This window comes from Acipenser ruthenus, chromosome 2, assembly GCF_902713425.1.
Source record: "Acipenser ruthenus chromosome 2, fAciRut3.2 maternal haplotype, whole genome shotgun sequence".
NCBI classification, from domain to species: domain Eukaryota; kingdom Metazoa; phylum Chordata; class Actinopteri; order Acipenseriformes; family Acipenseridae; genus Acipenser; species Acipenser ruthenus.
In genome coordinates, this window is record NC_081190.1 from 70020312 (window position 1) to 70037281 (window position 16970).

Consider the following 16970-nt stretch of genomic DNA (forward strand, 5'->3'; position numbering starts at 1 on the left):
TGTACTGAAAAGGAAAATAAATATATATAAATTTAACACCGAGTGCAAATTCCATTGTACATAAATTCTATACATTTCACTGTTGAAGTATCCCTTAACTTCTGGGAACTTATCTACCAAACAGAAGTTGTAATAATAGTTGATTATGCAATATTACAGTAGGGAATTCATGATTATTGTACTTCACATTTTTGATAATTGTAACTGATCATTTACTTTTAAGTTTGCTCTTAAATGTAAAAAAAAAAAAAAAAAACCAAGCAGGATGTCAACTGTATTTTACTACCGGCTACACTGGGATAATTTGAGGATTTCTATTGACCTAAAAAGCTGTGAATGGTCTGGAGACTTCTCATTTACAGCATCTGTCAGTTGACACCTCAAGTACTGGTCAGTACTAACTTTGTTAAATTTTGTTTTTGTTTCTTTTAGTGTGAACACAGCATTCAATAGCCAAACCTTTACTATAGACATGTCCTGTGACTGCTTATAAAATTGTATGGCAATTTGTTTTTTTCCTGTGTAGTAACCTTGTCAATGCCCTGCTAAGTTTACCAGAGAAAGTAACAAGGTGAATATGTTCTTACAGCAGGTAGCTGGTACATGCTATTAGACTGATCAGAAATGACATGTGTATGTGACCTTTCTTGAAAGGTTGGTATACAAGAGATGCTTCTTATGCAGGTTTGTAACTAAAAGCTGCATGTTAAAACAGGGTTCATGTTAAATTCCAAACATTATTTACTTTATCTTGGGATTTCCATCAAACAAAACAAATATACAAATAAAACTGTTACAATGTTTATTATTCCTTCAATTCTATTTACAATTTCAGAAAATAAAAAATAAACAAATAGTCTTTCCCACTGGCGGTGTTAAACAGTACAAGGCATCACACCTTGACAATAGCAGTTTCATGCAAGAACAAAAAAAAAAAAAAAAAGGTTTGTAACTACTGTTGCATACATCCCTTAACATGGAAGCTGTTGCTTATTTTCCAGTGGCTTGAATATAGAAATATGGAAGTTTCTCTCAAGGACAAGTTTTACTTGAACTTTAAAGGACCACCACGGTTATTTGCCCATGAACAAAACAATTTAACAGAACAGTGAAACAAATGATGGCAGCAGTTAGCTTTTGTTATACAGTAAAAATTCCCCAAAGTTGTACACTTAATCACTACAGCTGTAGACTCCCATTAGATCAGATGAGATCAAAATCTTCTGCTCCATCACCCAGAACACTCCGAACATCATTCAATGGAGAAAATGTTGCCAACTTTGGGAGAGTCAATCTCTTATCTTTACTGGTGGGAGTCAGGGTTTCCAAGAAGTCCAGATCCAAAGTGAACACCCGATCCGCTTTCTCCCATTGCGCAGGTTCTGGGTTTACATCAACAGACTGGAGACTAGTCTCCACATGTGCCTCCTCAACCTCTTCAGGGGGCAAGGTTTCTGAATAGGCCTGCTTGATTTTCTCATACCTGCTGCGAAGCGACTGCAAGTCTACCCTTGGCTCTTTACGAACCTCTGCCAGGTTTGCTGCAAGACAGTAGTTTTCCTTTTCTGTCACTTTATTGCAATCCATGCCTTCATCTTCAGATCCAAGTCCATCTTCAGAACAAAGTCTCCCAGAACTGTTAAGACTCTCATGGCCAAGCATTTCAGGGAGTGTTTCATTGGAGATTCCAAATTGGACAATATCGCTGCTGTCAGCACTGTCTTCAATTCCAAGCATGCGAGTAGAATTCCAAGATACTGTGGAGTGCAGTGAACTACTCTCTTGCCCGTATAACAATCCACAAGAATCAGTCAGTTTTCTGTTTGGCAAATGTCTGTCAGCTTGTAAAGCTGGTTTCATATTTAAGAAAGACACTTCAGGGCTTAATTTATGTTCTATTACAGGGTCATGACCTGGGCGCCCTGCTCCATTACTTGCACTATTCCGTGAGGAAACCTTACTTTGTATGTCTGCTATTCTTCCTGTCTTGAACAATGTCTTTGTCTCACAACTGGCTACAGGTGTTTCCAGTGTAGGAAAGTCCATCCAATTTGCCAATTTATTAACTGGGTCTGACAAAGTCTCTTCAAGTTCAGAGCCTTGCGGCGACATAAAGCAAGCTATGCTGGAATCCACCCAATTGTCAAGTGGCTCCTCAGCCTCATCTAAACTCTGTTTTCCTGACAATCTTGCCTGTTGTGCTTCTCCTTCCACAACAGCTTTTCTCCATGAAATTCTTATATCTGAAACTGAAAAGAAACCGTTTAAATAATAATAAAAAAAAAAACACACAAACTGTTACAAAACAGTATCAGAGATGCAATCTGGAAGCCCTGTCCCTTCAGATAAAACCATAAAAAGAGTCTAAAGATGCAACCACATTGGTTTGTCAGCCTCGTATCTGTCCGTTGTGATTTCTCTCAGGTTCACCCCGGTTATCAGAATGCAGTTATTTTTGTAGGGAAGGTTTGTGGTAGCCAGAACACATCTTACTTTACCTGTGTATCACGTTGAAAAACCAATTTGTCCAACCAAGCCCTAAAGCAAAATCACACATTTTAGTAACCAATGGAATTAGTTACCCCTGATCTACACTTACGTAAGCTTTCTGGTGTGCGAGGAAGCTCCTTCCGTGTCATAAATGGATCCGAAGTTAATGTGCTTAATATATCCTCCAGTTCAAACGCTTTCCTTCCAAAACCAGCAGGGCTGGTTGCCACAGCTTCAGCAAACTGTAGAACAAATTTATAATTTTAAGAAAGAAAAAAAGAAAAAAAAAAAAAAAGGTCACAATTCTATAGTTAAATAGTTGTTAACAGTCTATGCGACATGCTTGTCAGCCTCGTATCTGTCCATTGCGATTTCTCTCAGTTCGCCCTGGTCATCAGAAGGCAGTTTTACTGTAGGGAAGGTTTGTGGCAGACAGAACACATCTTACTTCTACCTGTGTATCACCCTCCCATGAATGTGTAGCTTAAAAAGAATGACATGTTACAATAACAGCTTTAACCATTTTTGCTTTTCAAAAATAGCCTGCGTCTTAAATTCAAGTACAGTATAGTGATGCGACTGACCGACGAGCAAATACACAAGCAGCAACGTGACACTGCTGAGAAAAAACAAACCAAGCTTCCTGAGGAATTCTAAGAGGAACGTTTACAATTTTAGCATTTCTAACAAACAGTAGCAGCTTGGACAGATCGGAAATGCTGATCAGACCCCCATATTTTTCGACATGCCAAGTAATGTTCAGTGCTGTTGTGGTTGCTGGGTTACATGTTGCCTGATGCTGTGAAGTGTTGTGTCGTGCTTGCTGTTGCCAGGATGTGTGATGCTGTAGGTGGTGTGTGTACGACAGAGATGCCATCTTAAGTATTATACAGTGCGCAGCACAATAAACAAGCTCAGTGGTTAATCTACAACACTGTTTTGTACGATACAAAACTGTAATTGAGGTTTTATCTTTGTAAATGCATATTTATTTGATGTTTTATTTTTTCCTCAAATTGAGGGTGGTAAATTTGGGCTGTATCAAATTCAAGGGAGTCTTAAATTCAAAGGATTATGGTAGATATATATTGCATAACAGCTACATTGTGGCTATGCAGGGTATTGTAGTGGAGCTGGTCTCCCTGTATTAAATTAATGGCCAAGCATAACATTTGACCTTTTACTTCTGTGAGGGCGAGACCCTAGCTATAATATTTAAATGCATGTTCTTGTGTTTGATTGTTATTCTCCTGGTGATAGGGTCTCGGGTTATGCATGGTGCATGCTGTTAAGCAAGTGTATTTGATATACGATGGTATATTGCTTTATTTAATTTAAGGTGCATACCTTAATGAAGTTGCCGTAGCTTTTTATGCGGGACAAGTGTTTTGTTACAGCCATATCATGTTCGGTAATCTTCCAAAAGAAGGGGTAATGCTAATGTTCAGTTTACTAGTAAGAGAGTTTGGGGCTAGAGGAGGAGAATAATAATAATAATAATAATAATAATAATAATAATAATAAATGTTATTACTATAGTAAACACAGAATAATGGAATAGTTTATCAAATCGCTGTTTGCAAACAAAAGGCGGTATTCATGCTTATTTAATGCTGTGTCTTTCCTGTGCATTGTGTCATTCGTGATCTTGTCTTTGGGAACATCAGTCATTTTATGTACAACCCGTTAGTCAGTTGTATGAAGTATTCTTCCAGTGCCAAAATAATTGTTATGCCTGTGAACACTACCAAGTTGCTGTTTCCTGCGTTCCAAAAACGTCTGCTCCTGAGTTAAAAGAACACGATTGTGGGTGAGGGTAAGCTTGGACCATGACCCCGTTGCAACTTCACTATCTTACTAAAACATTTTCAATGGTTTTTCATTTAGATGTGAACTTGAATAAATAGCCAGGGTTGAGTAGTCATTTAATTATGTAGTTGTTTATACATGTAAAATGTTTGTATCTCTTTAAGAATGACAATACCTGATTGAAGGGGTGGAGTTGTGAGAAAGAAGGAGCACAATCACCTGTAGTGGTGTGTTCTTTAAAACCTATGTGTGGTTTATAACCTGCACTCTGAACTTTTAGCGAAAACACAGCAAATCTTTAACAAAGTGGAGTGTGTGTGTGTCCCAGTCATCTATCAGCCCTGTGACACTGGCCAAGAGAGTTTTGATGGGAATTAGTAAATTCTGCACAATTAATTTTAAACAATGCCTTTGCCATACTCTGCTAGATATCAACTGTTAAAATAAAGATTGGTGTACCTTATCTGCCAGGTTGTCATATTCCTTGTGAAGAACATTGGCTTGGATCCTTCCCAGGCTCTGGGATCGTTTTCTCTTGGAGCTAAAGTCATTAACTGGAGTGAACGATTTAGATACCTGGACTTCATTCTGCTCATTTGGTTGTGCACCACTCACATCAACAATGCCAGATTCAGTACATGGCTTGTAAAAAATAAAAACAGAAACGTCAGTAACATCGCAACCAATTTCAACGCAAAATTAGACCCATCAGTATTATTAGAAAGTAAAATCACAATGAGCTACATCCAATGTATGCAGAAATGTTAAGAGAAACATTACGTACATACCCTAGGACAGATATTAAAGCAATCAACCCCAATTAACTACTGCAACCTGTTAGTGTTTAACATACAATTCATCCGTAGCTAAACACAAGGACATTGAAGATTTCCGCTAAATGCATTTGGTCTTGGGTGTCAGCCAATATGTAATCCAGAAATTACAGTTAAATTATTCTACATGTTTGTCAGCTTCGTATCTGTCCGTTGCGATTTCTCTCAGTTCGCCCCGGTCATCAGAAAGCAGTTTTAGTGTAGGGAAGGTTTGTGACAGACAGAACACATCTTACTTCTACCTGTGTATCGCCCTCCCAGAAAGGGCTACATCTACTCCAAATAGTTTCAAAGACAACAATAAAATAAATATAAAAAAACAGAAAGAAAATGAACTGTGAAGATATCAAACTGCCAAAACTAATAATAAATAGTAAAGCTTCACATTTTATTTTCTTAGTTTGTTTTCCTGTCCCTTTACATTTTGTCATGTTTGCAATGCTTCTTGGTGGTGGTCTTTATTGTGATTACTCAAATGCTGAATTAAAAAAAAAAAAAAAAATTAAAAAGGTGCTTTCACCCAATTTCACGAGTTCATTACAATTTAACAATTGCAATAGGAACAGGGTAGGGGTCATTTGAACACAATGTTGCTAATTGCAATTTTGATCCATTATCAAAATTGGGAATGGGAACTGTAAATTGATTTTCAAAAGGAATTTAAAACAGGAATTGACTCCAACCCTGAATAGGAACCAATCACCCAAATTCAGGTGTTTATTACGATTGAATAATTGCAATAGGAACCACGTAATGACTGCAATTATAAAAAAAAGACAATGGCTTACAAACACGCTAGAAAAAACAAAGATCATTTTAAAAAGGGACCAACCTCTGATAGACTTGTACATTTTGCTCTACCAGCTGTGTTGATTATTCCAGCCAATGAGGACCTGAAATTGATAAATAAAATAAATAAATAAAAATGACTAGCAATCCAGGCAAGTATTCCAATGCTGAATATACTTATACATTGCAATATGCTTGTCAGCCTAATGTGCTTAATATATCCTCCAGTTCAAACGCTTTTCTTCCAAAACCAGCAGGGCTGGTTGCCACAGCTTCAGCAAACTGGAGAACAAATTGATAATTGTAAGAAAGAAAAAAGGTCACAATTCTATAGTTAAATAGTTGTTAACAGTCTATGCGACATGCTTGTCAGCCTCGTATCTGTCCGTTGCGATTTTTCTCAGTTCGTCCCGGTCATCAGAAGGCAGTTTTAGTGTAGGGAAGGTTTGTGACAGACAGAACACATCTTAATTCTACCTGTGTATCGCCCTCCCAGACCTATTTTCAATTTATACCATATCAAATCAATATGATGGAATTCAGCATAGTAAAAATCAGTAAAAGAGGAAAAACATACTACATAACACACATCTATTAAAACCCCAAAGGCTTATCTATTGCAGATCTACAGTATATACCTGTAGATTTTACCAGTTTGTAGTCCGAGTACACAATCTCTTTCAAGAAAGTTTAGTTGCTCCCTCAAATGTCTCAGTAAGCCAGGTACTGGGTTTTAACACTAGATTTGAGATGCCATCTTAAATACTCCCCCTTCATAACCACACCCTTCACGAATATCAGCATGTGCTAACTACTAAAGCAGCTATTGTCGCTTACTTGGCTCTGCTGTTTCCACACTCCTTTCTCTGGCATCAGGTGTTGATGCTGGGGTCATTAGCAGAACATCAGAAGTGAAAAAGATACCAAACTGTTCATCTACTTGACTAAGTTTATCTTATATAGTACCTAGGGAAAACTATAAGTAACTTAGTCAAGTAGAAAAACATCAAATGCCTTCATAAGTTTATTACTGATCATGAAGTAAAATTAGGAATTGCCTGTATGGTGATTGATCATGCCCACGATGCACGGTATGCATGTTTTGCTGCCCCATGACAATATGCCCTTCACAGAAACTGAGGCTTGTCTTTTTTTTTTTTTGTAGCACTGTACTTGAAAGCTAAGCAACATTGATTCGATTGGAAAAACATTGTCATTTTGTGCTGAGATTTAAAGGCCTGTTAAAAATGTATAGGTATAGATAATGGTTGTTATCTTAATATGACATTATTCCATAACCAGTGTTAAATCCATGGTTGTCAGGCAGTACATTGCTACAGGGGAGTAGACAACCATCAAATTACTTTCTATGAATTATCTAGTCAGTTTTCCAGAAATGTCTAATTTTCAAGGCGACCGTGGTGCATCTGCTAATAAATAAATAATAATTATATATAAAAACTCAAGCAACAAGCATAAAGTCTAGCACCGTGAAGTGCAGATGTTTACACCACGAAGAGTGCATGGTCAGGTCTTTCTCTCGTATGAATATTGCATTATCCCCCAAGCTCCTGCAAAACTGTAAATATGTACATCTTTATCAAATCATACCTTCTGAGATCCGATTCCTTTTCCGTATTCTTCCCCCAGTCACACAAGAAGCTGTTTGCTGAGGTCCCTTCCTTTGGTGAATCTGATCCAAATAGGCACATTTGATTTAAGCAGGGAACCAACTACAGCATACAGTCCTTGTTATTTTCCTAGTATAATTATAACTGATTGGGTCAAAAGGCTCACTTTTGGAATGGCCTTTGGAAAATACACCGATATAACGCCATGGTTTTCTTGGACATTACCTAAGTGGTTTATGACAGGGTACTGTATACATTTTTTTTTTTTTAAATAGATAAATACAATAAAGTCTAGCTAAGTCTCATCTCGACCTGCAATAGTTTTATCTTTCCATGGATCACTGCAGCTGATTTACCATTTCATAAAGGAATTGTGATGCAAAACAGTTGACACACTAAACAGCCTTATTATGTATTTAAAATCAAATTGTTAACTTCTAAATGCTTTTCAGTTATGTATTTATTAAACCACCAAATTACATAAATACCATATGCATAAAGTATAGCATCAAACTTATTTAAAGTAAAATACATGTTTTGGAAAACTGTAAAATGAGCAGCAGTCATAGAACTAGCAATATTAAGCATTATAGGTCCATTTAGGACCAGAGTAATATTTTGAAGTTAAAACGAACTTTGTAATCTGTAAACACCAGACAATGGACTTAGTAACTCAGGGATGGTTCACACAACTTTGACCTACATAAGAGATGCCAACACCTCCCTCACTACTTGTCAAATTACAAAAGCAACTGCACAGAACCCACCTGGAAATGCTGCTGGATATTGAGAGAACACACTAATTTTGTAGCCAGCTTCTGTGGCAGGCTCAAAAGACAAGGCAGACATGGCCGGGAGCAGATCAAGTGCCTGGGGGAGACAGACAATACAGTTATAAACTACACTAGGATTTCAGCTACATTTTCATTAATTCATTTTAACTTGCAAAGCTTTTCATTCCAACATAATAAATCCAGAAGTAGCCAAATCCCTAAACCCCACCAAAGAATATACGTAGTATGCAACTACTCACTGGATTCTCATTGTTTAGTAGACTGAACGGATTCTGCTTCAACAGTTCTTCCCACTTCTTATCCCAGGCCTTTTCTTTTTCAAGTATCGATGCTTTTACATCAGGGAGAGCCTCCTTTGTAATTTTCTCCCTAATTCAGTAACAAACACACACAATAACATACACAACTTTCAAAACCTGGGTAAAGTCACAGAAAATCCACATGTATTGGCCTTTGTATATTGAACATTCTTGCATCACAAATAGTCAATACCTCAAGAGTTTCAAACCCTGTAAAGTTTTAGTCTGGAGCTTCATTTGTCCCTCAATTAACTGCACATCTAACTCCACTTTACAGGGGCCTGTCCGCAACTGCTCTTCACAGAGAAGCTTCAGGGCATCGTTCAATAGCTCAATGATTCTTATGAAATTTATATTCCCAGCTTCATACAGATTTCCAGTGTGTAACTGAAAGAGACAAAAGGAGTTTTAAACACATTGATTTAAAAAAACCAAGGTATAATATTTAAATATCTACATCGTAGTTGCTTGAAAGGTGAGATGGTCAAAGGCTCCCAGTGCAGGAATATGTTGACATTGGTCTTAATAATATTTGTAAGCCACGAGCAATGACTGCTTTTTGATTGACTAATAGGTCCATCATTCAGGGCAGACATCACTTCTCCAGAAAGATGGTGTTGGCCAACTTATTGGTTAAGGGCACATGACAGCCGTTTGTTATACAGCAGTTATCCCTATGGGATCATGTCATAGTTGATTACAGACAAGGCAAGATGGATCAAGACTTGGTAAATGTGTGTTTAGCCATACATATTCTCATTCATACATTGCGTTTACTTACTGTGTGCACAGAGTTTTCAATCTTTTCCAGCAACAACCTTGGAACCTTTACCGAAACATCAGTGCCATCAAGAGTGTACTGGTCAACATTGCCTTTAACAACCGAGTCCACAACCTCTTTTTCATCTTCCAGATGGGAAATTACTTCATTTAAACATGCCCAGAGGGATCGAACCTGTGGGAACAAAATTGTTTCATCCCACTCACAATCAACACAAAAAGGCCATTGCGAGTGTCCAACCTTTATTAAATCTGCAGTGTCTCCATCACAGTTGAATTAATACCAGCATAGGATTACTAAATTCCATAAATGTACATCAGAGACACTTGACTGTCTTGTTTGAATTGCACAAATGTTGATTTCTCTTCAGGCACTCAAGCAGAATCCCGTCTTAGCTCCTTCTTACTACACAATTACTATGATCCAACATGTACGGTCCTGATGCAGGATGTAGTGACATCTTCAAGCTCTGGGATAGAATTTAACAGAAAACTCCTATATAGCTGACCTTTTCAGGCCACACGTGTTAATTCTCATGTGTTCCTGTAAACATGTACGATGCTAAAATAAACCATAGTAAAATTATTTGACAAAGGTTTCAACTAGAACAGTGGTTCCCAACCTGTGGTCCACGAGTAAACTCCAGGTGGTACGCAAAGAACTCCCAAAATTCAGTTACAATTCGCAAAAAACAATCTACACAATGACAATGCTACTACAATATGTATTACTAAGCAACACAACAAGTAGCTTTGACAACGTGATACATAATTATAAGATTCTGTATGTAGTCTGCATTTTCCTCTTTATCCATTTTCTTTTATTACAGGTGTGTTTAATAAATATATATATATATATATATATATATATATATATATATATATATATATATATATATATATATATATATATATATATATATATTACAGCTCCCTTTGATGCAATACCAAGCATCACCTTCAAAGCCACCATTAACTGAGTTTTCTAATGTAAAACACATACTAACTAAATAACTTACACATTATGAAAGCACATTTGTCTTGTCCAGCATTATTTAAACAAAACAAAATCTAGCATTCACGTAAATGCACTGCTTTCTAATCTGTGCTCATTCTACTGCTTGTGTTCATTGAACTTCAGGAATAAAAAAAAAGGTCATCTGGCTGTGCCAGCCTTTTCGCTCGGCATTAAAAGTAGCGTACTGCATTGAATATTCCTAACTCAGTTTCAATAACTAAATAACAAACATGAAAATCACAGATTTAGTACTTTTCATTTTCAACAATATATGTCCTACAGTGCCAGTATAGGCATATACCATTATTTCAATATGTTTTTGGAGAGGTTAGCTGCATATAGTAACAGACGTTAACGTGAAACAAAAAGAGGCTAGATTTTTAAGTTGACTTGTGAACTGTACCGTAGTGTGAATGATCGATTTCAGAGCCATGTTATTATATGGGTTTATTCAGCCAGGTTTAATATCTCACAAGACTATATGTCAAAAGGAAATTCTATTAACACTACTTCTGGAAATAGTGTAGTCTGCTCTTGACGATTTCATATTTAACCAAAATGCTATAAATCCTATCGACTGTGTGGCTCCAGTACCATTTAATTCACACACCACCAGAAGTGGTATGTATCAAATACACTCTCCAATCATTTTTTTATTTTTCAAATTGCTTCCCACCCACCTCGTCTTCATATTCTGGTGTTTGTTATATGTACATCGAGTGAAGCTGGCGATCAGCGAGTGCAATAAAATTGCATTAGAAATGGATTAGATTAATTTGCTACACAAGGTAATGGTTGCGGGGACCAGCACTGGTATTTAAATTTACTGGATCCGAGGACGACCCAAGCCCAGTGCATTATTTGTCAAACAAAACTTTTAAACCTGCAAAATTGAGACACCATTTATCTACAAAGCATTCAGAATGTGAAAAAAACAAAAACAAATGTAATATAAATATCTACTTTCTACATGTACTCATACAAACTAGTTTCAAAATGCTGTTGTGAAAAAATGCATGGCAAGTGGTCTGTGGGAAAAATCCAAACACCAAGGTGAAAAAAGTTGGGAACCACTGATCTAGAAGTATTTCTCAAAGTCTTCAATACTGTAAACTGTAAATATATGGTTTAGGATACTTGGGTAAATCACAAACCTTTTTAATCTTCCCAGCTCGAAGACCTCTTTCTTGGTCGTCTTGATCATTTTTCAGTCTGGCAATAAAAACATAAATAAATCTGTACAAGTGGGGTTTATGTGTTTTAACGTCATACGCAAATGCATGCTACAGATGCTTTGCAAGGAGTTATAACCATTATGGTAACATTGTTATATTTTGGTGACATGCTTTGGTCTTTGATAGAACTATATACGTGGCACTACTAGCAATTCTCAATTTAAATAAAGGACTACTCTAAAAAGAGACATGGGTCTAATTTCACAAAGTATTTACATAGCAACATAACAAAAAGGCGCAAAAAGAGTATATATATATACAGTATATGTCACTTACTTCTGCAAATTATCATATTCAACACTTTCAGCTCTTAGATCCCTCATAGATTTTACCAATGACCTGCAAAATGACAACAGAGACAAGTGATCAGATAACAATTACATGTTTATCTTGTGAGGATTCACATGAACAACTGGTGAACATTGGGGTTACTAGAAGTTACAATGAATGAATTTGATATATTAATAGAACCAGCTGAATATGTATAAAATATAGCTTTCAAGACCACAAAGGTCTCTTTAGACAAGATGCCCACAGTCATTCCAATGTATCATGTAGCATTGAACATAAGCACACCCTCAAGGGAACTGAAGCTAGTGTCCTGGATTCAAGTTAGCCTCCAACTGGTGTCAGCTTTACACACTGTGTGGATAAGACGGTGAAACAGTAAGCTGTTAAATGGGCACTGCAGTATTTAAAAACTAAACTTTCTTTAAACTAATACAGCTGTGTATCCATGTCAATCCTCTATTTAGATAAAAAACTGTTGCATAATAAGTTTGTTTATTTTCTTAAATGACAAAAAAAAAAAAAAAGAATTTGGTAGTACTGCTCAACACTGGTATATCTGTCAGAAATGTGGGCAATTTGCAACCTGCCCGCTGACTGGGCAAAGCTAGAAATAAAAATTAAAATAACTTATTTCAGGCTTTGCCCGGGCAAACCACGGTCTGCCCACTGCTTTTCAGGCAGAGTCCGAATCACAGCCTCTGTTTTCATTCCTGTTCTGAGTGACAGGCAGACCTTCGGAACAAGGAATTAACATGAGAAACCCCACGAACACTTGTGTAGTACCATCGGCAAAACCGGATAGGAATCGAGAGATATAAAACCTACGTCACACTTCAGAACAATAAAACCCACAACTTCAGAATTAAATTTATTAGGATTTTGTATCTTGCTCTTAATTGTACTGTAATTCTTGATATGTATTGGTATACAACTGTAAGTCACCCTAAGTAAGGGTGTCTGCTAAGAAATAAATAAAAATAATAATAATAATAATAATAATAATAATAATAATAATAATAATAATAATAATAATAATAAATTAACATGAAAAACCCCATTGACACTTGCATATAAAAAAGGACAGTATTACTAATAACAACCAACTGTCCAATCAGAGACTAATGCAGTTCCTGGGTGGAACATGAATGATTAGTTGATTCGCATTTGACAATGTTTATGACAAGCAATTTAAGAGTTGGAGAGCGTACTGAGTGGAGTGACAGAGTGTAAGTTAAGTATGCAAATCATATCTAGATTTTAATAATTTATTTAAAACAAATTATTCATAGGTTATATATGTCTCATTAAATATTTTAGATTGTCATGTCGTCAATAAAAACACATTTTTAAATATAAGCCTATTTTCTGAAACTGGACATCCTGTATTGTTTTTATGAATGAGATGAGTGAGTGAGTGAGTGAGTGAGTGAGTGATGCTACTCAGGTAGGCGGGACAAACAAGCTCTTCAAATCGTAGCTCTGTCTGTCCCCTGAACACATAAAATGAAAGCTCTGAGATTCATTTCAGACTTTGACCGGGCATTGTTGGGCACTCCTAGATCTGTCCGAGCAAAACCCGCAACGAAAGATCTTTGGGATTCATTTTGGACTTTCCAAATCCGCTAATTGCCCAGTTTCGGGGTTTGCGTGTAACATATATATTTGTATACCCATGGAAACAAGGTAAAAAAAGTCTAAACAGAGAGCACAGTTGATTTTGTTTTACTACTACTTACTGTGCTTTTTTCTGGTACTCCTGGATCACATTATCTTGCCTCAAGGCTGCTTGTTGAAATCTGTTTTTTACAAGTTGACATCTCATTTTTTTTGTCTCCAAATACTGAGCCTTTGAACCTGCAACTTCTGCTTCCCATGTATCATCGGCTTAAAGAAAAAAAAAAAAAAGTGCAACATTTAAATACCTTGCAAGAAAAATGTGAACAATTACGCACACAAAATATTCTTCTATGCAATCACTATACTTATTAAATGATTTGACACTTCAGATGTTACTTGTAGCAAACTTCTAAATTAATCAAAACCTTACAATTTGAAGATCATTTTCATGTATCCAGTAAAAACACAAATGGTAAAGTCTGATGTGTAAATGTGTAAAGTAATCTGGAATCAGGCATCATACTTACCCCTGACATGTTTCTTTATGACCTGCATCACAACATACTTGGCAAAGTGGAAGATCAGATTAATAAACTTGGCACCACCCGGAGAAAGAAATAAAGAAGCAACAATTTTGGGAAAGCAACCCTCGCATTCATTCTACGAGAAAACAAAAATAGATATTAAATTATTTGACAACTACTGTTTTAAAAGTACACATAATCGTATCTGGTGTGCACCAACATCCTTTTTTCTACTGTAATTAGGTCTAAATTCCAGGGATTCAAAGAAAACATGGATGGGGAAAAAGACCACCACTGCATAGCAGTTTTCTGCTTGGGAAATTAATCACACTTGGTTTGTATGGTTAAATTAAATTCATATAATAAAACTGGTACGCAATGGGTGTCACTTGATTTTTTTTTTTTGGTAACACAGCCAGCTCACCTTTCAACTAACAGGGAAGCCTTTCAAATTGAAAGAAATTTATCATAAATGTGTTCTAGGTGTAAACTGAATGGCCTCAGTTACTGTCTTCTCTCTCCTGATAAAACTCAATGTTCCACAACCCTCCAACATCTTATTAACCAACAACCATCTCCCACTACAGCTGATACGATTTGAAGTAAATCATTGAGGCACTTCATCACTAGATGGACAATATATCCCGTTTGAACTTGGAACTATTCTAGAGTGACACCTTTGTAGACTTACATAGATTTCCTGAAGCCATCCATAGCTCATCTTACGAAACTCTGCATCAGTCTTTCTATCCAATGGAGGCCAGCAAAACCTTGATGTAAAGAGGGAACAATTGATCAGTTACAATTTTAGTCCAAACCACACATTTTATCCACATTTGTCAGGATAACTATCAACTCGAATTATAATATAAGCAACTACAGTATTGTGTTAGTTCCCATACCTGAACACATCATTGGCACGTGTGGGGTTCAATTTTTCAAATAAGAAGTGGGCTACAATGTAAAAAGCATCCTTGTTGGGTTTGTCAAACATATGCCTAAAAGAAGAAAAAACAAACAAAAGGCTTCACTGCAAAATGCATAATCAGGAATACATTGAAAGCCAACATGCTTTCAATAGGATTACCACACTGTACAGCCTTAACTACAAAATACTATCCTTGGATTTAATATTTGTGTAGATACACAAATCAAATTATTCAATCCCAAGTAATACAATGGTCAGATTATTAACAATAAAAAAATAATTTGTGCATTTTTTTTATTTTTTTTTTTAAACAGACTTGACTGCACAAAGTAATTGAAGTGCTGGCATTAAGAAGTTGAGTGCTCAGATAATCTAGCCTCTGTCACTATTTTGTTGGTGCACCATGAACTATAAGTCAATTACAATTTTTGGAAACATTTCTATATCGTTTTTGCTTGTGAATGCATACAAAATCATGCATTTAAGTTAGTCATATCACATTTTGTTTAACTGTCAATTACATTTGCAGCCCTGGAATATTTCTTAATATTCTGACAGGCCATCAAAAAAATGTCATTCATCACGTTTACGATTAAATAAAAAAATATGGCAATTTACAAAACGACTGCATTTACTTCTAACTAATTTCACTCTAGACCCTACATTACAAAGAAATGATATATAACCAGAATGTAAAGCCTTCCTTTTTAAATTCCAAAAATAATGTAATAGTTTATCTTGTGTCCAAATACAGTAAGGAGTAGATAAATTGCTCTTCTACACTAATCAATACACACGGTATCTCTTACAACTTCCAACTACAGTCGTACTTATATTAAAAGCTACCCATTGTGCAATCATTTGACAAAGTATCATCCTATATACATTCAAAAGTACACGATATACTGTAATTTATCTGAAAAGCAACTTTTATAATACTTTAGTTATTTTACACATGTTCGATTTGGCGATACAAGTACAGTCCTGCACTAAAACTATGTTGTGTATGTGCTGAATGATATTTAAAATTAACATTTTAAATCTACAGACTAAAAAAACACAAGTGCGTGGCCTGTCCGTCTTTAAAAAGCTATCTACTGTGTTGTTTTAAGTTAAAACTGTTGTTTTGTTTACTCACACGCCAAGGCCGACATGACTAGTAGGTTTGCCGATTGAAGCGGCGGCGTCACCCGGCCGAAACCCCAAAGCCAGGAGGGACATCCACAGATAATCCGCATTATTGCAGATTGAAGACTGGACACTAGGCATCCTCTTGTGCGGAATCAGAAGCTATATATTAAATGTTTATACATAACGGTTCTCAGACCAACCGATGGAACTTCTGGAAAAAAATAAAGAACAAAAACAGAAAAGTTCTTGCTGTATTCATCTTTCACAGTAGTGGTACGTGCTATATACTATACCCAGACAACAAAAAAAAAAACCTTTGCAAAAGGCATCAACGTCGCTGTTTGATTATGATATCCACTGCACAGTTAAATATTTCCTACACAATTAATTCAAGAAATTACATCAGAACTAACCTGTCTTCTGTCTTAAAAACAGGCCGTCTTCATCAAACCGCCAAATACGTTTAAGGACGTCCCGCAGACGTCACGTGACGAGCCCACGCTCCGGAACCTATAAAAACGTACTGCTGCTTCCACCAATCATAGGCGCTTGTTATCCTCAAGGGACCAACCTATGCCTGATGATAATCAGAATGTAATTTCAAATATTAATTTCACCAATACTCAGGCGCCGAAGCGGATATGAAATAACCATAAAAAATCTTTGGTGGGTGTATTTCAATGATCTCTGTTTTATATCTAGCACCAAAATAGGAGGTTGAATATAGACTTTATCATTTGAACAATACTTTTAAAGTTAAGTGGGTGAAACAACACTTGCTTAACGATGACTCAATTTGGT

General features: G+C 36.3%; 1 protein-coding gene and 4 non-coding genes across 6 annotated transcripts; all 5 read right to left on the bottom strand.

Moving 5' to 3' along the window:
- Window positions 1-919: 919 nt before the first annotated feature.
- On the bottom strand, window positions 920-16689 carry LOC117408547 (HAUS augmin-like complex subunit 6). 2 transcript variants are annotated; one of them, XM_034013629.3, is made up of 17 exons: window positions 16583-16689; window positions 16177-16380; window positions 15013-15108; window positions 14802-14880; window positions 14114-14246; window positions 13706-13853; window positions 11955-12017; window positions 11598-11655; window positions 9427-9600; window positions 8839-9032; window positions 8586-8715; window positions 8320-8422; window positions 7533-7614; window positions 5965-6025; window positions 4759-4941; window positions 2600-2732; window positions 920-2249 (listed from the first exon to the last, which is right to left on the bottom strand). In XM_034013629.3, exons 2-17 carry the CDS (start codon window positions 16305-16307, stop codon window positions 1204-1206), a joined length of 2814 nt encoding a protein of 937 aa, XP_033869520.3. In that variant the 5' UTR covers window positions 16308-16380; window positions 16583-16689; the 3' UTR covers window positions 920-1203. The 2 variants fall into 2 exon arrangements, with proteins under 2 accessions (XP_033869520.3, XP_058855968.1); XM_058999985.1 differs by lacking the exon at window positions 16583-16689 and having other exon boundaries at window positions 16177-16573.
- Window positions 2385-2500, bottom strand: LOC117409699 (small Cajal body-specific RNA 8). The gene has a single exon (XR_004545548.1). It is a non-coding gene; the product is annotated as a small Cajal body-specific RNA 8 (non-coding RNA).
- Window positions 2832-2962, bottom strand: LOC117409698 (small Cajal body-specific RNA 8). The gene has a single exon (XR_004545547.1). It is a non-coding gene; the product is annotated as a small Cajal body-specific RNA 8 (non-coding RNA).
- Window positions 5262-5392, bottom strand: LOC117409696 (small Cajal body-specific RNA 8). The gene has a single exon (XR_004545545.3). It is a non-coding gene; the product is annotated as a small Cajal body-specific RNA 8 (non-coding RNA).
- On the bottom strand, window positions 6286-6416 carry LOC117409697 (small Cajal body-specific RNA 8). The gene has a single exon (XR_004545546.1). It is a non-coding gene; the product is annotated as a small Cajal body-specific RNA 8 (non-coding RNA).
- Window positions 16690-16970: the final 281 nt, after the last annotated feature.

Bases quoted from the DNA above. Each gene is read 5' to 3' on its own strand.
- LOC117408547 (XM_034013629.3), bottom strand. From the start codon at position 16,307: ATGCCTAGTGTCCAGTCTTCAATCTGCAATAATGCGGATTATCTGTGG. The intron at 9,033-9,426 runs GTAAGTAAACGC...TGTCTCTTTCAG, and splicing joins TTGAAAACTCTGTGCACACA to TTACACACTGGAAATCTGTA. The intron at 8,423-8,585 runs GTGAGTAGTTGC...TGTCTCCCCCAG, and splicing joins TACTAAACAATGAGAATCCA to GCACTTGATCTGCTCCCGGC.